General features: G+C 38.7%; 1 protein-coding gene across 2 annotated transcripts in view; it reads left to right on the plus strand.

Moving 5' to 3' along the window:
- The window catches only part of CAMK4 (calcium/calmodulin dependent protein kinase IV), a 139772-nt gene that overhangs the window by 34396 nt on the left and 78925 nt on the right, over window positions 1-26451 (plus strand). The window contains exon 2 of one of the 2 annotated variants that reach the window (XM_066569562.1): window positions 24859-24937. The exons of the other annotated variant lie outside the window; for it this stretch is intronic. Coding sequence (XP_066425659.1) covers window positions 24859-24937 — 79 coding nt within the window. The remainder of the gene's footprint in view (window positions 1-24858; window positions 24938-26451) is intronic. 2 annotated transcript variants of the gene reach the window in all.

Raw genomic sequence — 26451 nt, forward strand, 5'->3', positions numbered from 1 at the left:
CTCTGGTGATTGAATCTGCCTGAAGGGATGAATTGAGCTTGGCTGAGGGGCATATACCCATCAAGGTGCTTTGTTACCCCCCCCCCACCCATTCAGTTAATTAAAACACTGTGAAAAGTTTTGGGTCAGGATGGGGATAGGGAGATCTCTTACTATTTACCATGACAGACAAACAAGAAGATCTTGGGGCAATTGATTTTATTTAATGACAATTAATATCAGAATATTAGGGTGGGGGGAAATGAGAGCAAATCTAAAGCCATTTTTCCCACACATACACATCTTACAAGAGTCAACTTTAAGGGTTACAGTCAAGTCACAGCGCTTTATCTCTGGTGCTTCTCCCTGCTGATGCTCTTTCCCTGCTCTGATATGGGGTCCATCCCATGGGAGACTGTCCTTCCCAGCCTTCTCCAACATGGGTTATTCCCTTGGGCTGCAGTTCTTCACTAACTGCTCCAGTGTTTCCACAGGGTGCAGTCCTTCAGGAACTGGCTGATTAAAATAGTTTTTGGGCAGGTGTCTCCTCCTGTGAGGCAAAATGAAGGAAAAAATATAAAGAAAGTTTTCATCAAAGCAAGACCAGTCAAACAAGAGCTTGACTATGTCTCAGTTGCTTCTGTTTTATTGCTGGAAAAACACGAGGTGCTTGGAGAAATGTTTTGAATTTCCAAAATACAAAAATATAGATAGCAAGGTCTGTGTAGCATATCAATAAAGAATCTTGAAACTTTATGTTTGAAACATTGGATTATAAACTCCCTTTGACAACATACATGCAATTTAACAAAGCGTACATAAATAATTTGAATCAAACTTTCAAGTGCTAGTAGTAATAGTCATTATGAAAATACTGCAAAATATAAGTTCAAAAAAGAGCTGTTACTGAAATGGCTGAACCTAACATAATTGAAGGTGTGCTGTACTTCCAGTGAATGAAAATTACTGCAAGGCACAGACTTTAGGCATCAATAGAGGTCTTTCTCTTCTTTGTTAGATACCACTATTTAAAGGAAGAGACCCTGAAAATAAATGACAGCTTTCTACCAATGCCAAGAAATTTAATTTTCTTTGTTATTGACCTAGAAAAAGCTTTGAGTATTGCAGGACATAAATAAACAGAAGTATTTGGCCTTTGCCTGCAAACACAGCAGAACTCAGTCATCACCTAATGAATTGCTGCACAGTTAGAATCTTTTCCCAGTCATTAGAAATGGATCCTAAATAAGGATCCATTCTACTGTTTTGTGAATTTATGATGTTTGAAACAAAGTTAATGATTCATGTAATTCACTGAATTAAAGAACTAACTCACTCTTTGTTTCATGACTGCTTGATGACATGAACAAGAAATTGTCATAATAAATTAAATACATTACAGCAAAAGATGAAAGAATCTCCGATATGTTTTCTTTAAGAAATAAAATCATTATGTATTGTCCTGGAATGTCAAGGCTGCATAGGAAGGGTGTTCATTTTAGTTACCCCCTTAACATGATTAATATAAAGTTATTTATTTTGGAGTCACAGGATCCTTGTGACTGAAGAATGATCAGAAACATATGCTTGGATTTAATGTAGAAATGCAGAGCCAAGAGCTGGATTCTCATTTTTCTCCTCTCAGTTGGCACAGTGAAGATAAAAATGGAAATTATATGCCACAACTCATAAACTCATTTATTTATTTCTTACCATTTCAGATAAATTTTCCAATTGTTTTGCAATTTCTTGACTGAAGAAGAAATGTGGTGTGAGGTTGGGGAGTTCATCCATCCAAATTTTTGTGGTGTTCTGCCAACACACAAAAGTTATGTCCCAGCTGGAATTTTACCTAAACCTCATATCTGTCTGCCTGAGACATGCACAGAATTACAACAAGGCAGATAAAAGGTTGCAGAGTCGAATCAGTCACCTAGTTAGGGCTGAGCAACATTAATTTAAAATGTGCTTTCTGATGGTCTGGTTCACTTCTGCTCTCAAATGTAAGACCATAAGTCTTTCAAGACTTATGAAAGAAACTGTCTGAAATGGTAGCTTCTGTAATTCTGTCTGACAGCTAACCTCTTCAGTCCTGATGATTTACTGAGGGAAGAAGCATGCATTGCCTTGAGGCATTTGGTAAGAAACAGAAGTGTTCCCTATACCAAAATCTTTTCTGTAGCCTTTCTCACACATCAATTTAGTAACAAAGACTGGTAAAAAGAATATTTGTACCTAAGAGAAAGTGGCTAGGGAAAGAGAATATTGCTAAAAATACAGTGCTTTTTCCCTTCAAGTGGTATGTGGGGAGAACTGTGGAGTTGATTTGAGTTCTGTGAATACAGAAAAGAATTAAGTGGTTGGCAAAAGCAGAGTATAAACCCCCCATAATAGTGGTCACATATATTAGTTGATCCATACATACCTGGTGAAATGATGTGTGAACTGAAAGTATTTTAAAGAATTCTGCTATTTTTGTCCATGTCTAGCTTGGAGAAAAGGGTGTGTTGCTCAAGTAGAAAGAGTTTTGTCTTGAAACACTTGTGGGATAACTAGAGTTAAAAAAAAAGGAAGTAGATGATTTGTCAGAAAGAAAATTGGGTCATATCCCTTTTCCAGAAAGGTGTTGTTCTTGGATACACAGGTGTAGGGCAAAACATTACAAATAGACATAGTTTTTCTATAAAGACCATATTTGTCATCACACTGTATTAATGAAGCAACTGGAAAGAGGAAATAGCAATGTTTTGTCTCTTTGTGATTCTCTACTTACACAGAACTTTTAAATTTTTTTAAAGTATTTTTCACATTGCTTTTCTGGAATGTCTGGGGCTTTTTCTTCCTTTTTTAAGAGTACTCTTTTTCATGTCAGTGTTAAGTGCAGATGCTGGCTTTTTAGAAATCAGTTATGATACTCTTACTGTAGCCACTGGTCCATTACATAATGAGCTTCTTGAAATGACAACCTTAAAAAAAGAAAGTACATATAATAGAAGTTTGCAATTTTGAATAATCCACAGAGTTAAAGGGGTGAACAAACTGGCACAGGTGGCTCTTTTCAAATCCAGTCATAGAAAAAGGTACAGTGTACTTTTCTTGTCACTCATCTCTGGATAAGCGATTCCTAGCACTCTTCAGTAATTGTTTATTGGTTTGTTTTTCTTTAAAGTAATAAGATTTGATGAATATATGGCTTTTTCCTAGTTGTTGCCTATATAGCCTGTTGTGTGCACCTAGGATTTGCCTAGGGCCATGAGATGCCATCATGCCATGAGTGATTGACAGCTGCTGTAAGATGTATTCTTTCATTACCATGGCAAAAAAACTGTAGCTGATCAAAAGCAGCAATAGTGGAGGCAGTTACATACTTATTTAAATGATATGCTGCAAGAGCACTTAAAACCACATGATATTGTTGACTTAAATAACCTCACATTTACAGAACAGCAGTAGGCAGGTAAAGACACTGCAAGAAGGCAAAATGCACCTACTTAATCTATTGTGATAGTAAAAGATCAAGTAAAAATGGTTTATTTTTTCTTACATTTATGCATAGGAGCATAAGGGAATTTCAGTGCTTTTGCAAGAGAAGATGAGCTTGAGGGGGAAGATTATAGGCAGCCTATTAATGGTGGATTTATATAGTGACTTTATGCATTCTTCTTTAAAAACTGGGGTTTTTTTCAGCTTACAGAATGAGTTTACTTTCATATGAAGAACAGACAGATATTCTTTAAGGATGGTGGTTCTTCAGGGTTGGAATTTGAATACTATGAGTTAGTCTCCGTAGCATCTGTCAGACCACAGACTGGTCAGTTACACAAGGTGTGTAGAAAGGGCACAGGCCTGTTTAGACCAGATTTTAGTGAGACATGAGTTATGCCCACATGCAAGCATGAGGCTTGATACTGCAGTTTGATGCAGGTTGCCACAGTTAATTTTTTTATTATTATTATTTTTTCCCTTCAATCTGTACTTTTTTAAATGGCATTAGGTGTAGTAAGTCTACATAGCTGTGTTTCATATCATTTTTGGTGCTGCATTGAACCTCAAAAAATTGGCATCACATTTAATTATGTTCAGCAAGTGTTGCATTTTCTCTAAGATACTTATGATTAAATTAAAATGAAAAAAGAAAAAATAAAGTCCTAAGGTATTATGTATTCTTCACTCCATTTTATGCTTCTCTGTACTATTACTCATTGCCTAAGCTTGAAAAGTAATACAGTTGTTCTCCTCAAACTTGCAGTTTCTTTCTTGCTCTTATTCTCTGCTGTGTTGTTTTTTTTTTTTTGTCATTGCATGCTCTGTGTCCCCAAACTCTGAAACCATGAGCCTACATGCTTATTTTCTATTTGCTGCTGCTTCTATTCTGAATTCCTTTTTCTCACTTCCTCTCTTACTATGCAGCTCTTCTCTTGGCGTGTCTGCTGACCCACTTTCCACACTCCCACCACCTCCTCCTCTCACCACCTTATCTTTGTGTGCCTGTCTTCTCACTTCAGCATCCATCCCTCCTCAGCCTCCCTCAGTGTCTAGATATCTGCCTATCTCCTCTCCAGATAGCTAGATAAATATAGATACATGTATACATGTCCTTCTCCATTCCTTCATCTAAGATAGCTTTTCTATTTTTTTTTTTTCTCCCAAAGGTTTTTCTTCCCTGTGTTCTTTCTCCTTCCTCTTCAAGTGGTGGTGTGCTGTGGGGAACTTTTTGCACGCCCCACGACACAGTGTAGCTGCTTTCTCAGAACAGTTTTGTCACACATGTTAGTCTGCACTGGTCTAGGGGCACGTGGTGGGGGCAGAGGATTGAGAGATCCATGAAAATTTTCATTTTGACTACATCAAGAGATTTTGCAATGCTGTTCACTGACAAGGACATGGAAGGGCTCTGAATCATGAGAGACATGGTGACCTTTTTTTGCTGCTTTTGGGAGTCTTGAGAAGAGTTTGCCATGACCTGCATTCAAAAACTCATTGCTCTGTGGACTGCTGTACTTAGAAAGGGTGGGAGCAATTTCCCTTATCAAAGACAGCTACCTTTATAGGTACCTATATAAAGCTTTGTTGGTGCTCAGAGTTAAAACTTTTCCAGGTCATGTTATACCCAAACTATTCAAAATGCCCTTAGGACAGAATGAACCATGTTCCAAAACTGCCAATTGCTCTCTGTTATCTGCAAAGGGAATTCAGCTAATTATCAGGGAGGTACACACTGGCATTTGATTAGATGAGCTTTGCTCACTGTTTCTGTACAAATGGAAAGAAAAAAATTGTGTTGAGTCAGACAAGCAATTTGATGGTTCAGAAAATGTATCCAGCACTCCCTGTAGCATCACAAACTGTCAGACAAATGGGAAGGTAAATTCAAAGTAGAGCAAGACTCTGCCAGTGAGATATCTGATGAATCTGCTAATAAGGAAGAATTACTCAAAGTCCTGTGTTTTACCAAAAGCTCATGTAAATACTGTGCAGAGCTAAAATTAGCCAGAGGTGTTTAGTGCTTAATGTCTCAGGTCCTGGTCTTAACTTTGCAATATTACATCTTTATAAACTCCCTTGAACTGACATTGGAGTTTTTACACTTTTTTCCCTCTCTGAAAATAAATAGTTCCTTGGTTACACCTGAGAATGCCCAAGGGAGCAAAAATTTATCTGAAAAGAGCCAAGCTTGGTTTGAGGCTATTCTCTTGATGCTTGTGGAAGTTTTAACTGTTCTGTCAGAATACATTGTGCTGGTTGCTGACACCTTTCGTGCTTTGGCAGAATTCTTCCTGATTTTGTAACCTCTTCAGCCACTTTAACTCAATACTAAGATGAAGAATTGGTTCTTTGTAAGATTAATGTATGCTACAGAGGTATAGGTTTTAAAAAATCAGTAAGACAGACAATTTTAGAAATGTTGCCATTTGCTAAACATTTTCTAGTGCTCAGTAAAATGGTCTTTACAAGAAAATCTTAGGCATTTTCACCATATGATCAGCTCATGTTACTGATGTAGTATCTGAAGACAGAACTAAAAGATGTCTGCTTTTTCCACAGTGTCATTATATCTAATAACATATTATCTCCTCATGCAGTTTGCCCTTTTAAAGTATCATGGCTGAAATAATATTGTGCCTCTTACAGTTACTGAATGGAGTATAGTGTTCACTTTATTGTATGAAAATTACTTTAAATAACAACAAGATTTTTTTTAACTCATGCAAAAATTTATGCAACACAACCAGAGCAGCAATTTTCCTTATAGAGTTGTGTAGTCCTACTGCAGTGTTTGAGTCAATGGGAGTAATTTCACATTACTGCTGTATACTGCCCATTTCTAGTACTTAGAGTACAAAAATAGCCTTGCATGTTCATTATTAATAGCCCTTTCACATTTAAGTTTTTGAGTATAAATGAAAAAAAAACCAAAACAAAACAACACCACAGCAAACCTTTAAAACAAATGTTCAAAAGCAACCCAAACAAGATTTTAAAAAACACAAAAAAAGAAAAAGAGAAGTGCCAAAAGACTGTGAGCCTACTATAGGCAACCATGTTGTAAATAACAGTATTTTCTGCAGTTTCTGTAAATTAAGTCATTCTGTTTACAAGTGATCCATATAATAGTGGACTTTCCAAGAAGGTCCCAGGTTGGAAGCCTGGTGCTGTGCCTTCTGCCTCCCTGGGGCTGCGGCTGGTCCCTGCCAAGGGTCCCCCTCCTCTCTCCTCTCCCCTTCCCTGGAAGCAGACCATGCTTCTCACATGAATTTTTCCCTCTCTTCAGGTGATGCCTCTTGGGGCAGCACTCCTGTCTCAGACTAATGGAATGCATGTTTCTGATTAGGGACTAATTAAATTAGAAAGCCAGGATTCTTCTTTTTTTTTTTTTTAGTAGTATCCTCATTCCTTTTACTTTACTAGAGGCAAGGCGCTTTCATTTATCACACTCAGTGTTTTTTATTATCAAAGAGACTACAATGCTATAAACCAGGCAGCAAAATAATTACCCTTAAATCTCTCTTTATAGGCAATTACTGTTAACTCTTTGCAAATTAAATCCAGTCCGATGGACAAATTATGAAGATCTGACTTACTATTGCAGTTGACAGGAGTAGATTTGAAACTCTGGAAAATAATTTCACATCTTTAAATTATAGTCAGGGAGTTATTTGCACAAACTGGGAGAAAACAAGCTACCTCTTCATTTTTTTAACACTGGAACTAGTCCTTCCTGATAGCTAGAAAATGTGTTGAATGCAGGGTTCCTCCATTAGGAACAAAATGTGGTGCACTTACAAAATTTCTTAGGCCCTTTAGTGAGAGAAGGGGAATGAAGATGAAAACAGGGTAGTTTATTGTGTCATATGATAAATGGGAAGTTTGCTGATTTTAAGTTTTCTAAATATTTACAAAACTATGTTGAGCAGTAGGTTAGCAATAGTTAATTTCAGGAGGAAGCTAAGCTAAGCCCATTTTGTTAATACATTGGAAATCAGAGTCTTCTGCAACTACAGATTGCTTTAAAAAATAAATTAGGGGGGAAAATTAGAATGATGAAGTCCTCTGGGTCATATCTCACAAAATCTGTGCTATTTCACAGAAATCAACAAGTGACCCTGTAAGTCTCATAACTGGGAATTACCTTTGCTGCCTACATTGTTGTAGTGTGACTGCAGTGAATGAGTATGAAATGCCATGAGTGAATAAGAAATGCCATGAGCCAGTTGAGCCATGGTGTGCTAATCCTGGATAACTTCTGTAATTACTTTCAATTTTAGGTACCTGCGTATAAAATATGTCATATAAATGGTGAAATCATTGCTGAAGTACAAGCTGGGACCTCATTTAGGTCCTGAATAGCTTTAGCAGTTTTATCAAAGACTGATTACTCTTACCATTTATCTTCATGGGGCTACAGCAAATATATCTTTCTTCAGATTTGAATGATTGGGAGATCCTCTGTTTAGATTTTCATTTTTCCTAAGGTCTCAGGGATACTCTGTTCTTCAGAGGGCACTTCAGCATCACTGTGCCATGCTCTTTCTTCCTGAGAGTGGTCTAGATTTGGGAGTTTCAAATACTGGGCAAATACAAGTAAAAGGTGGTGTTGTGACATGGCTGATAATTCTATTTTACCTTCCAGAGAATAAATACAACTGATTATAAACTTAATACAGAGCATTATTTTTTGCATTATGTGTTTTGGGATTTTCAAAACACTAATTCTGTGGCATAAAAGAAATATCACAAGTTGAGGAATAATCCATTAAGTATTGCAGTGCAAGATCCTATCTTCTGTGAAAAGAGACATTCTCCATTAGAAGTTCATGTATGCTTTCTAGGAGACAGAAGGCTGCAGTAAAGGCCAATGTCTGGGAAATCAAGCAGATTTCTAGAAACTATGATGATGGAAAAACATTATTACTAAACAAAGCAAAGGGAGGTTTTCTTTTGATTACCATTTGGGTAAACAGCTCAGTATTTGAAAGTGCAAATGAAATAAGGGAAAAAAAATGCACTTTGGCCAGGAATGTTGCATGGTTCTCTCACTTTCTTGTGGCCCACAATAGCATTTTTGTTCCTCTGTAGTCTGATAATGGCAATGCAACATGCACTGATCTTTGTTGTGCAGGATTGAAAAATCTCTGGCTCAAAATCATGCACCTAGATTTTAGAGGACTACATTCAGTCCCGGTGTGTTGGTGAGGTGCTTTGCCTTCTGTGCTGCAGTGAAGAATGGATTCAGCTCCTGGCAGTGTTTGGAGCTCATGGCTGAGCTGTCTGCTCTTGACTGTGCTGCTGTGCAGTGGAGGGGACCCCTTTGAATTCATGGGCAGTAAACCACTGGGTGGGAGCTCAGTGGGCCAGGAGTGGGTTCCCAAGCACGGGCAATGTGGTGCCAGTCCAGCAAAGGGATAATGTCTGACTGGTGCAAATAATACATTGTATCGTCCCTTATGTGACTGGCAAGTGGGATATTTGTAAATGTACATCAGTTTTCCTGCTGATAAACATGCTAGAAATATTCTAACTCCATCTGTCCTGTTTCCTTCCTTTGTTTTGAGAGGAGAGGGAGGATTAGCAGTAAATAATAAGAATGTTGTTTGGAATCATGACATATGGAAGTATGTTTGCTGAGTGTGACTTCATAAGATTTGTCCTGTTCTACCTCTTGAGAGCTACCCTGTGACCACACTCTCTCTCTCTCTCTCTTTCTCTCTCTCTCTCTCTCTCTCTCTCTCTCTCTCTCTCCTGAGCTCACCTCTCCCCTGAGCTCACCATATGGCCAGGCTATCTCAGCATTTCTACACAGCAGCTTCTGATTTCTCTGCTTGTAGCCAGGCCCACCCTGCTGAAAGATGAGGAGATCAGCTGTGTCAGAAGTTAGGAATTCTCACTGGAGCTGGAGCACATGCACATTTAAATACCTAGGGTTTACCTTTCAAGAAGGCCAATATGCCACTTCTTAAGAACTCTGTCTTAATTTGACTTCCCCAGAGAACAAAAAATGAAAGACTAATGTCACACACTGAGAAATCAGTTTCTCATGTAATAAGATTCCTGACACAAAATAGCACAAACCCTATATTTTAAAATTTATGTGTTTTGCCCTGGGGCAATAATTCAGGAAATGTACTTAATTTTTTGCTATTGTAGCTCTACGCTGCAAAACAGCTCCCATAGTAAACTTAGGTGTTAGTGAAGATATTTTTGAGATCTGTGATCTCTGCCCTTTGGTAAAAGCTAAGTATATGGAGTACATATCTCCTTTCTTTTAAATTTCTCTCTTCTGTTGTGTTTTTTGTTGTTGTCGTTTGGTTGGGGGCAGGGGGTTGTTGGTGGGTTTTTTGCCTGTGTGTGGTTTTTATTTCAAGGACATAGTAATTCTGTGTTAGAAAACTGATGCTGCCAAAGGAAGGTGTATTTTGCTTTTTACTTTTGGAGCAATTAAGGCAGAAATTTAAGACTTTTAATTACTCCTCTTCACAGAGATCACACTTCAGCACCCTGCAATTAGGACCCAGTCCTACTCCTTTGCTGCTGGCAAATTCGCCCTGTAGATAAATTTTGCATTTATGCTGCTATAGAAAGTCTTACCAAAGAAAAGTGATGTAAAAAGCACTCTAATTAGCTAAATGCAGCCGTAAGGGTAAATCCAGGGATTTGGCAGTGAGTGCATTATAACAGTGTGTTGTTCAGGTAGCAGGTTTTTTTCCTGGGGGGACTGATGGCAGCTTTGAAGAGTCCTCCTCAAAAATAAGAGTATGGAGAAATGAAGCAATTAATTTTAAATATATTACCTGAAGCTTCTAAGTGGCTTGTAATGCCTATAATTAGCTTCATGTAAGAACAAGAATGTATAACAGATGGAAATATCTCACTAGCACCTGCTTTGGTGTAAATTTATTGCTTATATCTGAATGACAAATATATACAGATACACAGTTTTTCTATAATCTGGAATGACAGCTCTGGTTCTTCAAGTTGCTCTGAGTGTGCTTTGTTCTTCAACTGACATATTTTTCTATGTTATGCAGTCGTAGTCCACAAATACAGCTGTGTGACATCACTACATCCCACTTCTGACCTAAACTCTTTTTCAGACCTAGATAGATATCCATAGTTGAATGGATATCTATCCACACTCTTCATTTTTTATATCCTGCCTCAACTTTCTTTCCTGCCTCTGCCTTTGAAAGGAGATACAGAGGGTTTCTGAGTGTCTCAAGCAGTAGCAAAGTGCATTTGAGGCTGTCAAAATCTAAAGACTGCTAAAGTTATCCTTCACTGGGAAAATGGCTTGTGAGAATAGTGCTTGTATTGAAAACTTCCCTGTAAGTACTAGAAAAATATCTTAGTACTTCTGATTGTCCTGTTTACTGTTTTCATTTGCATAACATCATTCCCTAGGAAAACAAAAAAACTAGAGTTTCCGACAGTGTTACTGTTTTTATTGTTAGCCATATTATCTCTTAATCAGTTTTCTTCTTACAATATATGTTCAGCAGGGAAAGAAAGATGAGGGAAGAGGGTTTAAACCCTCACTAGCACCAAAGCATGTATGTTGTGCATGTCCCAGTGTCCTATGATTAAAATCAAACCACATGACTGTATGTGCAGTCCCTCAGATCTTATGGAAATTATGTTCATTGTTCTTGCTTCCTACAGCTAAATATCTTTTGTGCCTGAGTCAGTTTGTAGAAATAGTGTAGTTCCATCGGTCTGAATCACATTTTTTGTATAACCAGGGAAAATGTAGACTGCTTAAGGTCTTAATATTTTACAGTCTAAGTCTGTAATACTTTAAATATCAGGTATTTTAGTTTATGTTCTGCCTACCTGATTTATTAATTGACCCCAAATAGGACTGCAAGAGTCGCTGAAATAGTGCACAGTCTTCTCAAAATACAGAAGTGCTAAGGGAAGAGCAACACAGATCATGGGCAATAAGTTACAGAAATACTGATAGCTCCAGTGGGTGAATGGAAAAACCAGAAAGCTGCAGGAGGAAAGGGACAGAGTGGGACAGAGCCTCTAGTGTCCTTGAGGCTACAGTCTGCACTGTGCACAAACCTTTTGGATCCTTGAGCATTTATAGAAAATGCAATACAAAAAGCTCTCTCTAAAGATTAAGGACTGCTTAGCCACAATCATTAATATTTTTTCAGCCATAACCACCTGGTCTTTTGTCAAGACAGGACATTGTCCTACACAGATTGCTGTGACCCTTGTGCTTGCAACAGTGTCTGAAGTTTGTGAGTGTATTCAAAGTTTAACAAGCTTTAGTGTTGTTTCATTAAAAGCATTTGCTTCTTAACAGAATTCACAAATTACCATTGCAAACAGATGTGTTACTAAGTCAGTGGGGAAAAAAAATTATTTTCAAAAGTTCAGATGGAGGAATAAAGAAAACATTTCTTCTGAATAAAAATGTGGATAAACTTCTCAGCAAAATAGTGAACCTTAAATATTTTTTTCTTCAGGATGTATCAAAGAATTCAAAATTCTATTACATTTTGCCCCCCTTTTTTCAGCCAAAGCTTTTGAGAGCCCAACATTACTAAAATTCTATATGGCATTGATATAGGGTAAAACTTTGTGCTATTTTGTCAGATAAAAACATTAATAACTAGATACTTGTACAGAAAATATTGTTAAAGCATAACTGAGCATCTAGAGGGATGGTGATTGATCACCACGAGTCCTGTGCATCTGCAGTTAAATCTTCAAAAAAGAATTCTTTGATTTTGGATAAATTTTGACAAATCAGGCACAAGCCCAGAAGCAGAATTTTAACACTTGTAAAGTTAAGTTTGCACAGTTGGACTTCACGTGAGATCTCATTAAGGGTGTTTCTCCCCAGGCATCAAGAAAAGAAATTGTGGGAAGGGGTGACAGAATTACACGATGCATTTCACAGCTTGGTTCTTATTCAGAGGAGAATGCTCTGCATGTCAATGTGACACCCAATCTGCAGGGCACAAGGGGGTGTGCAGAGACATAGAGCAACATGCAGGGACACAAAGTCATGTGCAGGGACACAGAAGAGTTTGCAGAAATGCAAAATAATGTGCAGGGACACAGAGCAGTTTCCAGGGACACAGAGTAGTGTGCAGGAATACAAAGGGGTGTTCCGGGACAAAAAGTGATGTGTGAGGACAGAAAGGAGAGTGCAGGGACACAAAGGTGGTTCCAGGGACACAAAAAGAGATGTGGACACACAAAGTGGTGTTGAGGGACACAGAAGAACTTGCCTGTCTGACAACAGAAGGCCTTTGAAGTTCCATGTCCAAACCTTCCACCCTGCTGGGGCACACAGCAGCCCTTTTCCCAGGCTGCAGCTGATGTGGGTGCTGGAGCTGTGCCTGCAGGGCACTTCTGCTGTGCAGGGCACACAGCAGCCACTTGCTGGCATGGACAACTGATCTGCATGGCCACTGCCCACTTAGGGCTTACAAGAGCATAAACCAGCACATGGACATAAACATGACTTGTTTTGTTTTAAGTCACTCTCTGAAGATACATACAGAACCTTTTTAAAAACAGCTTTTTAAAATGTGAACATGTAAATCCTGTACAGACTATGTCTTAAATACTGCCTAACTGCAATTCTATTTTACATTCGAGTGGAGTTTGAAAATGGAGTATGGACATACTCCTTCAGGTATATCATTGGAGTATGCTGTGCTTGAAGTTTCAGTATGATGGGAAGAACGCGAAAGTAATTTAGTTCCAAACATCTAAGACACCATTGTGCTGAGTTCAGTATGAGTTCAGAGGAGTAGAGACTGACACAGATTAGATGAGATTCATTATCCTGGATTACAGATCACCTCTGACAGCTAAAAAGCCTCAGTCCTTTAAAAATGGAAACTGCAGCCTTTCTCTAGCATCACCAATTAAACACTGGCTTGATCAGTGACTGGTGTAGAGAACTTAAAGAAAAGATGAAAGATGTTCATGGATGAGAAGTTCTGGAATCTTCTCTTTGAAAACAACAATTTCATACTTTGTAAAAAGAGTTCCCTAATTTCAAGGATTGAGTAGTGGTGACACTTTCATGAAAACAATTCAGTGTATTCTTGCCTGCAGAGGTGTGTGATTAATTACCAAGATGGTCTGTGATCATGGTTATTGAGAAGACCTTCTTAGCATCCTGTTGAAGTTTTTGTAGGTTTAGCTGCACTAGGAGCTGTCAAAGTACAGAATGGTGATTGGAATTTCAGGAAAAGTGGAAAAGCAACATGGAACAGAATATACAGCAGTAGCACTGAGAAGGGAGGAAGCTGAAGGAGCATTATTGATTAAATTTACTAAATAATATCTTTTAAAACTGTGGAGGGGGAAGAGAAAAAAGAAGAAAAAGCTAAGTTCTTTAATTAAGAGGGAATATTAGCAAAGAAAACATTGTGTGGAAAAAGCTGGGATCCTTAAAATGTTAAAGGCCCAATTAGAGCAGGTGTGAGAATATTTGAGTCAGAGTCCTGATGTCACTGGTGAGTTGGTGATGTTCATCACAGAGTGCTGAAGAAGGAAACTTCTGGGAGGAATATCATAGTTTTCACCTGCAGTCCTTCAGAGTGACTGTGGGCAGGGGAGTATGGACTAGGTGGGACTAGGTGGAGTCTGTTGAACTGAAACACAGAAAGTCATTCCTACAATGAATGGGTTTTTTTATATAGTTCATTGCTCCAGGTGACAGCTGATGCAGGAAAGAAAGAGCTTCAGGTTTGGAAGTTGGTCTTGTGCTTGATGCAGAAAGAACTGGAAGCTTCATTTAGCTCTGGAAGTCAAAACTTCCACCTTTATATTGCTGGAAGATCTGGAGAAGATGTGACCATGCAAAATTGCCAATTACATAAATGCTTTTCAGGAGGGAATGTGGGCAAGCCAGTCAAACCTGCAGCCTGTAAGCTCAGACCTGTTAACCTTCACAGCTCCAGAAATGAGAGTCCCTGCTGACATGAAGGCTTCTGAGGATGGAGCTGGAGGGAGGCTTTGCAAGAGGCTGCCCCTTAACTTTGAATTGAAGCTGCTGAAGATGGTGCCAGAGGTCCTTGTGCCGAAGGTTAACACTGCCATTGGCCAAAGGAACCCCCAGCTTAGGTGACACAAGTGGCTGGGCGTCACTCCTGGTCCCTTCTGCAGCTTCTACCCCAGTAGTTCTAAGGCCAGATGAGCTCAGCCAGGTCAGCTGCTCACAATGCACGGCTGCAACTAAGGACAAACAAAACTCAGAGAGTGAAAACAGACACAGGCCACAGCTTTACCACGAGAGGCTTTTGGTTCTGTAAATTCTCTTCTTCTTGTCTTGTAACATTTCTCTGCTTCACAAAATCCTTCCCAGGGCCTCCCATCTTACTGGCCATGGCCTTTGTAGTGCCTGCTGCCTTCCATTTCACACAAGCAGCACCAAACATTCAGTCTTCAAACTCCATGGTCTCTGGCGGTCCTGTTATAAAGCACCAAAACCAGAAAGAGCAGCAACAGAGCAGGAAAGACAAATGAGCAGAACTATTGCTGACCAGCAGAAACACAGAACTTCTGGAACTGAATACACAGGCTCCCACTGGCTTTGGTTGACTGGGGGGTTTTTGGTGGTGGTGGCTTTGTTGTTGGTATTTTTCTTTCCCTGAGACACATTTGGGATATCCCATCTGACTTTCTGTCTTCAGAGCTCATGGCCTAACCCCACCCCCACAGAGGCTGCTTGATCCATGTTTCTGTGGGTTCTGCCTGTGCAGTGAGTGGAGAGGGAGACATCTCTCCTGTTACACAGTGCTTTGTGCAGCATTAATGTTCTTAGACTTGGCTGTACACACCAGTGTAAAGTAAAAGCCACATAAATAATTACACCACAAAAGCACAACATTCCTATCCAAGCTTGAAGATAATATGATTAAAATATGTCTTAATGTAAGATTTTTCTTTCCAATTTCCACTGTATTTATTAAATGTCAATAATTAAAATTAATTTCTCCAAGCCAAGTCAGTTATGCCCATGTTATAAATTGTTAAGGGATCTCTCTGTCCTCGTCTCAACCCAAAATCTTTTCTGTCAAGCTCCCCACCAGCTTCTCCCCAATCCTGTTGATGGACTGGAAGTGATGGAGCAAACCTGGAAGGTACCTGGCAGCCAAGCACACCCCACTGCAATTCTGCATGGTGTGCATGTGTCCCTGAGAAGGAAGGTGTGGTGATCCCAGATTCTGTCCATTTTGTGCCTGGCACCATAGTGGGTGGTAGGGAGGGCTCCATGGCCTCTGTGGGTTAGCTGAGGACTGATGCAGCATTTTTCCTCTGTGCATGTGGAATAAATCCAGCATTTAAGGAAGATCTGGACCAACTTAGGTGTTTCCCACCCACCAGAACTGAAGCTGGAAGAGCTGGTCTTATAGTTTTGGAAGACAGGACCTGACTTGAAACCTCCCCTGTGCCTGCAGGAAGTTGGCATTTGGCTGCCAGGCCTGGCAGGATTGCAAACCCTTTCACTATGATGTAAATAACCTTCACTGGCAAAACCTGCACCAGTGTATTTGCCTTCTTCACTTCTTCAAGAATTTTTTTCTGTTTTAGAAGTAATAACAGCGTCTCTCTGCTGCAGCTTCATCTTTCTTCTGTAGCTTTGTTAATGCAGTAAAATTACAACTAAGTGTTAAGTCTGCAGGTAATTTTTATGATAATGGCAAGTTGGGTTTTCTGACTGTGACAAAAATACTAGAAGCAGCAGATTAAAAGACCTCTCTATTATGGAAAATTAGCTATTTCAATTTATCTTTTGAGAATATATTTAAATATGATCAGAATACACACAAAATATTATAAAACTTGTTAATTTAGGGAGTATTGTAAATATTATGCATTCCTCCAAATTATTTTGCATTGCCTGGCTTTCAATCTTGTAGCTTATGATTAGAAATGTCTGTCCCACGAGGTTGAAAGAAGAAAACATACATAGTAGCTAAAAACAGCCCAAGAACTTTTGAATATGTCATATATTAAAATTTTCTTTGTTGTCTTGTGCTAAGGATCCTAGGCTGGCACTGAATATGAACTTCTTAGCAAAAGCAATTTATTTCAGAGAAGACACTGCATAGGAATTGATGATTCAGCACAACACAAACCTCCAAGGAGAAGACTTTGTAACTTACCAAAAAGAGGGCTATTAAGGACATACATGGGCACATGAGCTTTCAGAATCCAGAAAATGCCTAGACCTAAACTTCCTGGTTGTAAAGTTTGTTCAAAGCTAGATTTAAATGTGCAGACATGAAAAACCATTAATTTTTCCCTGTCTGATTTCAAATGATGACTTTCCTATGTACAGAGCAAGCTGTTAGAAGTCCATAACCTCCTCACTGCTTCCCTTCCCTCGACCGGGGGAACCAGAGTCAGCATGTGAGGATGTTCATGCTGCCACGTTGTCATTTAGTGTTAAGTCCAGTCTGCCTCCTGCATCTGGAGATTGTCATGAAGAGCAGTAATCAATGGTGTTGACACCTGCTCATAGTACAGACAGTTCAAAATACTTCCTGATGAAGGAATATGTCACCAGGAAAAAAAAAAAACAGGCAGGTAATTCTGCAGTGGCCCAGGAAGGAAGGCTTGTAACACAGAAGGTTTTACAAAGTTTTTACTGCTCAGCACTCTTTTCTCCTCACATGCACTCTTCATGAAGTTTAAATAAATAATGTTTATTCTTCATTAGGATCTTTTAAGAGGAGGGGAGAAAAGTGCTGCTTATGAGATAGGGGTTGAAATGGTGCTTTAAACAAGGCACATGTATTCCCAGGAGGGGTGAGCTCACTGGATGGTTTCAGTTGTCAGGCTTTGTGTGGGACTTAGGGAGGCCAGTCACATCATATCTGTGCACAGCATCTGTCTGTGACTGTGAGAAAACCCTCCCTTGAGACTGCCAGCCCAAGGATCTGGGGCTGCATCTTGCACACGTGGTGTTAGCATATGTTGGAAGATTTGCCTCACTGTGTCCAAAATTCAGTACTGAGGACAAAAACATGCATGGCTTCCCTTGGTCCACTCTTCCACTTTATTTTCTTTGCTCTCCTCATTTCACTGAACTGCTTAGACATGGGTAGCTAAGAACTCTCCAGTCCCTGAAAAAAGAACAGCATTCTCAAGGAAAACTAATTTCCAAATAAAATATTCAAGATCTGTTTCTGGATCTGTTGGGCTTCATGTTGAAAGGTGAACTCCCCACTATTATAAGTTCAGTTTCAGGCAAGTTTAAGTGATCTTTTTCAGACTGGTAGGAAAAACTTTTGTTTTCCTACAGAGAACTCATATGTGGTTTAAGAAATACAGCTATTCCAGTGTGTGGTCTGACCCAACATATTAGAGGGGTTAAAGGAAAAAGAAGAAATGGTGAATGTATTTTCTATATATTTTTCTTACACAGTGCTGTAGGAAGTGCTCTAATCTTCACCTCGTATCTGCATTTCAGCAATCATGTCTGAAGTTTTTTTAGGAACCCAAATTTCAGAAAGGTGGGTTACTTCAAGGGAGTAATGTATACAGAGTACAGCAGTAACCTCTGGAATTCAGTGTAGTTTGAGTTTTGCTTCTGTGCTTTTCAAATTAATACTTGAGATAATGATTCTTGCTTGTAAGTTTGGGTCAGCTATTTCCACTCGGTGAAAGGCAGTGAAGTCAGATTCAGTCCTGGGGGTCTCTTTCTTGTTCTCAATATTTGCCTACTAGCTAAACTGAAATTTTAAAAGTAGCATTTGATGTGGGGGAAATTATCTAGTGTTAATATGGATGCAGCTAATGTGACACCTAACTGAATTCCTGCAGTTTAAAAAGGCACTACATCCAGGTGTAATAATGTGTTTATCCTCTCTGTGGGATAGAGGTCCTTTTAAAACTTTATAGAGGTCCTCTCTAAACTTCCTGCAATACTTGAGGGAGGAGCTTCATTGGAAGCAAGTTAGAAATATGCTGCTGCAGTCCCAGCAGGAATTATCAGCTGCTGGTCCAGCCACCACAGCAGGAGTGGCTTGAACTGCTGCATTTTAATTAGTGTTTCAGCAGCCAACCTACCCCATGTCTAAAGAATTATAGTTCTACAAACTGTTATCTGTGGCATTTACTGGTTCAAGAATATTGGCAAGCACTAGTTTGATTACAGTTTTTTATTTTTTTTAATGGTGTAGGTCTTTTGTTGTGCTTATCTAAGGCTCCTTTTATCTGCTGAATGCAGTGAAGGCTGAATATAAAAAAATATCTTTTTGGACTATTGCATTGCCTTTGGGGGCCAGTCTGAGCAATTGATGAAAAGTCTTTTCAACTCAAAAATTAGAAAATCTACTCAGCATTCTAAAAATCAAACCAGCCAGAACTCTGGAACGCAATTTCTGGAATTAGATTTCCTTTTCAGAACCATGTACATTTTTTCCACTAACTTTGCCTTCATTAAAGATTTGGTTTATTCCTCATAGTGTATGGGAATCCAAGACTTTTTGCTGCTTCTAAATGATATATGTTTTGTGAAATTTTCCATTCTGTTTACAAGTCATGAAATAATGAGAGAAAAGGCAGGGCTGCAGTGGTTTGCAATTGCCTGCAGGCCTTGTATATGTAGATATTGATATTTAGAAGAAGCTTTGACATTAGATTTGAATAATGTAAGAATTGTTTGTTAGATTATGTAGAAAGAGTTTGTTTGATACTTCTCCATGAAATGCAAGTTGTGAGAATTTCCAAATTTACATGAATGTATTTTTTAAAGTGAAGGCAATATTAGTAATACCATGGAATATGCACTTTTAAACTAATTTTAGTTCCTCTAACTGTTAATAGCTTTTCTCTTTTATTTTTGTTTGGTTTTGAGCATTTTTATTTTGTTTAGTTTTGTTTTTTCTGTCCAGTCTTTTAACTTCAAACAGGACGTTTAATTTGGAAGTCCGGGAATAATAATTTCATTTCTATAAATCTATTTTGCTCTTTTAGTGTATATCTAAGAAAAGGTAAATTAATGAGCTTTGACTTTATACTTCTGTAAACTATACAAAGAAATCAGTATTCTTTGTGGAAAACTATAATGAACTTTGATCTCTTGCTGCAGTTTTGGCAGCACAGATTTCCATGGCTTTGTACCAGGTACAGTTTTCTTGGGACCAATCATTCTTTCACATGTTTTTATTGGACAAACTTGATTGTGTAATTATTGCTTGACTGCATGAAGCATAAACTAATTTATTTTTAAAAAATCAATCCAGAACTTAAGGAATTTAATCCAAATGAAATTTATAGGAGATTACATTGAGGACTGTATTTGTAATGAGTTGATTCAAAGGCAATATAAAAACCAGGATGAGTGGGCATGGTGTGGAAATGCTGACCTACTTTTGAAAAGATTGAATTTCCTTCTTACAGTGAAATTACTGCCAATGAGTGTTATTTTATTTTAAAAGCTGCAGCTCGAGGAATTTACTTTTACTACCTACCTGTGGCCAAGTAAACATATGGCTGCATTTCCTTTTGGTTCCCTTTCCTGTTTCGGAGGCAGAAGCTTTTTGTGGTTTTCAGGGAAGAAATGCTTTTTCTAAACTGGGTCAAATTCTGTCTTTTCTTGTTTTGTATTTTCTCTCTCTGCCAGGCTCCACTGCAGGATCCTGCATATTCCATTTTCTCCTTTATGTGCAAATTCTGCTGATCACTTCCACCTCCTTAACACCCCTCCTGGGTGTCCCTGCCTTCCTTCCATCTGTGCTGACACCACTATTTTTGACTGCATCTATTTGAAGTGTGGCCATGCCTTTTCTCTCAGTCTTGCTGTCTGGAGTCCTTAGCACAGTCAGGGCACTGTGGTGCTGCTGCCCAACCTTTAAAACAGTGTCCTTCTGAAATCATTGGAAGCTCAGTAACACCTGAGTATAGTAATAACAAAAATAATCCAGAATGCTCAACCAATTGTATATTGAGAGGTGGGTGGGGAGGAGGGAGAAGGTTTTGCACATTTTAAATATTTTAAAATCACTTTTCAAAATCATGTCTTGGACAACACACATACAGAGGTCAGTTATTGAATTTGAGTCTATTTTGATGTATTTAGTGGCACACGCTTACATTGGTTGACTAATGGGTGAGTGAATTTATCATGCTACTGAAGGAAAACTATTTCTGTGCTCATACTGGGCTGTGTGTGCCTCAGCTGTGATACATTCCATACACAGGACATAATGAGCTTTCTTATGTGTTGTCACTGTCTGCATTGTAGGTGGCATCACAAAAGTGAGTGTTTTTGTTGTCCATTATGACCAAACAGTAAAGATGTATAAATGATTTTCAGGCTTTTTCTGAGTTCAATACAGATATATATATATATATATATATATATATATATATATATATATATATATATATATATATATATATATATATATATAAACATGTTTCTGTAGTAAGGCATTTGGCATCTTCACAATAAGATGATCTCTTGTTGTTGCTTTTCTTCTTTAGCATGACCACAGTTATACCTGGGCTTTTAAAAGTAAATCTTTAACAGAATCATTAAGCAGATTTCCAGATTGAAATGCATGTGAGAGTAAAGGGGAATGGCAATATTTTCAACAATTCTAATTACTATTTTCTAACTTGGCCAACTGCACATTCCAAGAATACAAGAATATGCCTTTTTTTCCTTTCCTTTTATTTTTTTTCCTTTTTTCCTTTTTTTCCCCTATTTTTCTTATTCCAGCCAATTTCAAACAATTTATGTTTTGAATTCAGGTAGGTAGACTGTTTCCAGGCAAAGGTGCAAAAAACCAGCAGCTGGATGCTCCTTTAAGCCCAATTTTGCTTAGAGGTAAATAAATGCACACTTACAAACACAAATATATATAATAAGTATTGCATATAAATGTGTATGCATATATGCAAAGATATATATATTTGTATATATTCACTAAATACAAAGAGGCAAAAGCTGACCGAATCAATTCTAAGTAGGCAAAGACAATACAGTGAGTAATCTTGTGGAATATGTGAGACATGATTTCTGGTTTCTAGCCTGAACTAGTAACGGGTCACTTGTCAGTCATACTCTGCAATGCACTTCTGCAAGTGATTACCAGCTGTTTGGGCTCAGGGCCCTCTCAGTTACTCCCATTTAAACTGTTAATGGGGTTGGATTAAATAGTCTCTAGTGTTGTTGTCTGCTTCTTATCAAATAAGTGCCTTAACCATTGAGTATGGGTGATCTCTTTCTATAGCAGTATTTACATTTATCATTCAGACAAGGCAAACCCCCCTTGCAGAGAATGGGACAAATTCCATTCCTGAGGGAAGTGGCATGTTGCCACAAGGATTCCTGGTTTCTGTATATTTGTATAGTCTGACAAAACATATCAATGAAGTTTTCAGTTGATGCAAATTCAAGAGGAGGTTCTCAGAAGCCGGATGATGGCAGTCAAGGTTTGATGCAAAAAACTTAGGGTAGGGGCAAGAGGTTACAATTAGCAGCTCTCTGTGTTTCAGCTTCGCATGAGAATCTTGCAGCTGAATCTTCCCACTGCTCTTTGGTGATGAAAGCTTGAATTGCTCCAGTTGGTGACCTTCCAAGTCACACAGTCACTTGGGAAAGCTGGATGTGCTGATTCAGCAGAAAGCTCCAGCAGGAAGCCAAAGAAAGAAGCAAAGCAAACCACCTAGATTTACATGAGGCACTTCTGCTAGTGCATTTACATTAAGTTCCATAGGCTGATTTCTGCTTGCGCCACTCCCCCCCACTCCTCACTACCTTTTTTTTTTTTTAAAACTGTGAAGAAGTGAAGATATTTTGTTACCAGCAAAGAAACAAGGAATCAGGTCCATACTAGTAATAGCTCTCTGCTGTTTAGCCCCGGACGTGGTGTAAGCAGGTTGCCATCCTGTTCCTGATTTCCTGCACTGGTTTCTGCCTGGAAGAGGAGCAGAGCTGGTTGTTAGCTAATGTTAGGTGTTTTCTCTCCTTACTGGTGAGAGCTGGGCAAAGCCATGTAAATCAGAAGCAAAATCTTTCAAAGTGTTCCCAAGTCTTGCCATACCTTGTCATCAATTTTACATCAAATTAGGACTGCAGCGATATGCAGAAATCTGTACAATAGAGAGTAAATTCCAAAGTAGACCTTTTTTTGTGTTTTGAATATTGACTAATGAGCCTGATGTCAAACTGCTTGACTGGATTCTCTCTCTGGGGTGTCTTACATCTCTTTCAAGCATTACGCTGCCTGTCTTCCAGGTTTGGGTACAGTCAAATGAACTGTAAAAGGTGATGTTATCTTCCCTTCCTGGTGGAGATGTCCATCTTATCACTAAGACAGTTAAATAATCTGGGGTGTTCCAGTGGCTAGGCTCTTATTTACATGGAAGACTTTGCAAACTGGTGATGCAAATACTGACAGTAGCCTTACTGAGAGACAGGGACTGCCTTCCATTGCCACAGCAGCAGTGAACATCAAGAGATTTGTACAGGAATTATCATCTATTTATTTGGGTTAATAGCTGCTGCTAAATAGCTTCTCTAATTCTGCCCTCACCCAAATACAATAATTTCTAGAAAGTTTGCTGCCTACTTTGTAAGCACATATGTAAACTAATGAGTTTAATGTTTGTACTGCACTTTGTGTATGTGAAGCAGGGTACATCAATGATTTTCAGTTTATGCACTGACTTCCCCATTGCAATCCTGCAGTGAAGTACTGGAGATATAAACCTTATCACAGCACATTCTTAGAATTCTATCTTTTAACATTTTTGTTGTATTTAAAAGATGTGAGGGTTTTTTTAATGTGATATATTTTTTCTTCTTGCTAAATAGAGTCTTCGGAGACTTGGCTAAGGAGAGGAGATCTAATTAAATTCATGTAATGATTCTGAGAGTCACTGAAGCTCTCAGTACTCCCACACATTTATCAATATACTTTGAAGAGAGACAAATCATTTTAGCATTTGAGATGAAGTGAAGATTAATTTATATGTGGTGCAGAGAAGCCCTCAGATGACTGAGCTGCACAACCCTTGCCACAGGTGACCTTTCCTTATGAAGAGGTCTTTCTGAAATAAATCTTCTCAATCAATTGCCAGTTCTTGTGCTCACTCATGAAATTGTGAAAACAGGGATGTGCCTATGACTCAGAGCCTTGTATGGCCCATGTCTGGCCCATGCTGAGAAGGGAGAAGAGCAGGGCACCCATGGCAGTTTTGTACAGCACCTAGAATAATGAAGCTTGTACCACAGCTTTATTCCTATGGTCAAGCGTGGCTATGCCATTCTACTGTTTAAAAGAAAGCTGCTCCTGTCATGGTTGTCTCCTGTAGACTCACTAAGATGGGTTTCTCCTGGTTCAGAGGGATCTGCAGTGCAATTTGGCATCTGTTATGTCTGAGAATTCGCTCACTGCAGAGATGCTGTATGCACTTCTGCAGTGGTTGTTCAGGAGGTCATATATGACAACTGCAGTCCCCTCTACCTTAAAAATATGCAGCTACTTAGAAGTGCTGAGTCTTGGAGTGGGTCTGAAGGAAGGAAGTTTCCAAAAATGCCTTAAGTTCAGTGATGGTGCTTCAGTGCGTCTATTTTGGGTAGAATACAAAGGTATCTGGATGGTTTGTAACCAGTATGAGCTTAGCGGAGGTTTCAACCTCTCTTTAAGTAATTCACAGAGTACAGGGCTCTTCCTTGACAGCAACAAATAAAGCACAACAAGTTGAGCCTCCCTCTGGAGACCATCTGCCCCAACTATGCACTCAGAGAAGTGCCTTCCATCCAGCAGAGCCATAATTTTATGAGTGCTCAGACTTTTCACATTCAAATAATTACACCTTGAAGGCAAACAGAAGATGTAAGCTCAGTCCACTTTTGCTGTGAACAAGTCCCACCAGTTTTCACTGAATTAACCTAAAATGCTGCCTCCTCCATTTGGTGCCAAATTTGACTTTTTGGTCCAGTGGGCAAGGAGCAGCACAAAAATTTTCTCTTCTGTTTCACCATTTCAGTCATCAGCAATTAGTGAGCAGGCCCCCCAATAAAAGTTATTGTTGAAGATGTGTTGCCTTAACAAAGACAAGATGTGATGGCTTGATTATCCAAGGAAACATCCAGGGATTACCATGAGACAGAAAAGGTGTGGCCAAGAAGGATGTTAAACCCTTGCAACTTCTGTTGGCTGAGTGACTGCTGAAGTTCTCTGGTTGAACACAGAGGGGGTTTGACGCTTCTTGGGTTTTGGGGTGGAGGGTTTATTGCATCCGTGGGGAAGAATGCGATAGTTTTGCCCAAACTGGGAGGAGTAGAAAATGTAGGCAACTCTGTTTATTGACAGATTCGAAGAGTTGTATGTACAACCCAACTATTCTTCCTTTTTTTTTTTTTTATTATTTTAAATTTAGTGGGGCTACATCCATTGTCTACAGATGCAGGCAGAAAGGGACCCAGAAACCTTACGCCGTCAAAATGTTGAAGAAGACAGTAAGTCATTTTTGTTTTGTTTTGCTTTGCTTTGCTTTGGAATATGATTGGGATTTTCTCTGGGCTTTTTTTTCTTGGGTTTTGGTTTGTTTGGTTTTTTTTGCCTTTTTTATGTTGTTTTTTTGGTGCAGTTTATTCATGTGGGGAAAATGTGCTAGATTTAGGATTATAAACTGCTGAACTTGTATTTTCCATTTGAGTGAGCTTTGGCTCCTCATCACCAAAACAGCTGTTAGAAGTAACAGTACTTTAGAGGGAATGCTTAATCCCCACAAATCTGGCTTGTACCTTCAGCTGGTGTTGTCCATATACACTTGGACTTGGCAAAAACCTTTAAGAAAAAAAATGTCTTTTTCTTTCATTAAAAAAACAAAAAAGGACACTCTGAAAAATTTAAATATTCAGTGTTTTGTATTTGATGTAATATATTGTTTTGCTCAAAAAATGCCATAATACAATTAATCTTTTTTCAGAAACTGATTTAAAACACCAACTCAAACCCCAGTAAAATTAAATATATTGTAGTGGGTTTTTTTACTACTATGAAATTGCTAGAGAACCAGTTGAGGTGACAATTTATTTTTAGAATTCCATACATGTCACACTTCTACTACAGCTATTTTTGTGTGTTCTGAAAAATAGATGGTGGAAAGCAAGAAGAGAGACTAAGAGAAGAAAGGCAAGCTATGGACTGAGAGACTTCATGCAGAAGGACACTGTGGGGCATGGGGTAGAGCAGTTCATATTCCTAGGATGGAAAGAGAAGTCTGAGAGAAAGCAAGCAAGCTGTGAGGCATGCACATGGTATTTTTTCATGAATGGTTTTGATTCAGTTTATCCCAGCATTAGAACATTCATTATTCCATGATGTTCAGGAACGTTCACATGTAGAAACATAAGGATGGGTGGGTAGGCATAACCATGTCCAAGTGGTGGCTCCACTGGTGGTCTCAGTGCAAGATGTAATGAGTGGGTTTCACATGAGTAAAAATGAGTAAAAAATTGGCATTAATTTGTCATCTTTGAACACGAGCCAAGGTTTAAACTGGCACAAAGATTCAGTTGTGTGTGCTGCTTTTGAATTTGCATCTGGTACACTGGAAGAAGCAGAACATGTGCATTGCTGCAGCTTGTGCCCTATGGAAGGGCAGAGAATTTTTGAGGTTTCATCTGTTCATTATGCCAGAGATTCTCATAATGTTTTAGGAGTATACTGTCCTCTAATTCTCATTCTGAAATGCAATAGGAAGAACTACATTTCTTAAAAATATTTCTCTGCCTTTTGATTTTTTTTGCTTTCATGGAAATTAATTCATGTTTACAATTGTCACATTTATGTATTTATGCTAGATCTATTTTTCTGTGTCTGAAACTAGTCAGTTTAGACTTTGGTAGACTTGCTGTAGCACAGATTTATTTTTTTTATGGCACCTAAGGAAAAGACTATAGTTATGAAAGTTGTTTTTACATCAGCAATAATATATAAGTTTCACTTAATGCAGCCTTGGTTATAT

The sequence above is a fragment of the Molothrus aeneus genome, chromosome Z (genome assembly GCF_037042795.1).
Source record: "Molothrus aeneus isolate 106 chromosome Z, BPBGC_Maene_1.0, whole genome shotgun sequence".
Classification (NCBI taxonomy): domain Eukaryota; kingdom Metazoa; phylum Chordata; class Aves; order Passeriformes; family Icteridae; genus Molothrus; species Molothrus aeneus.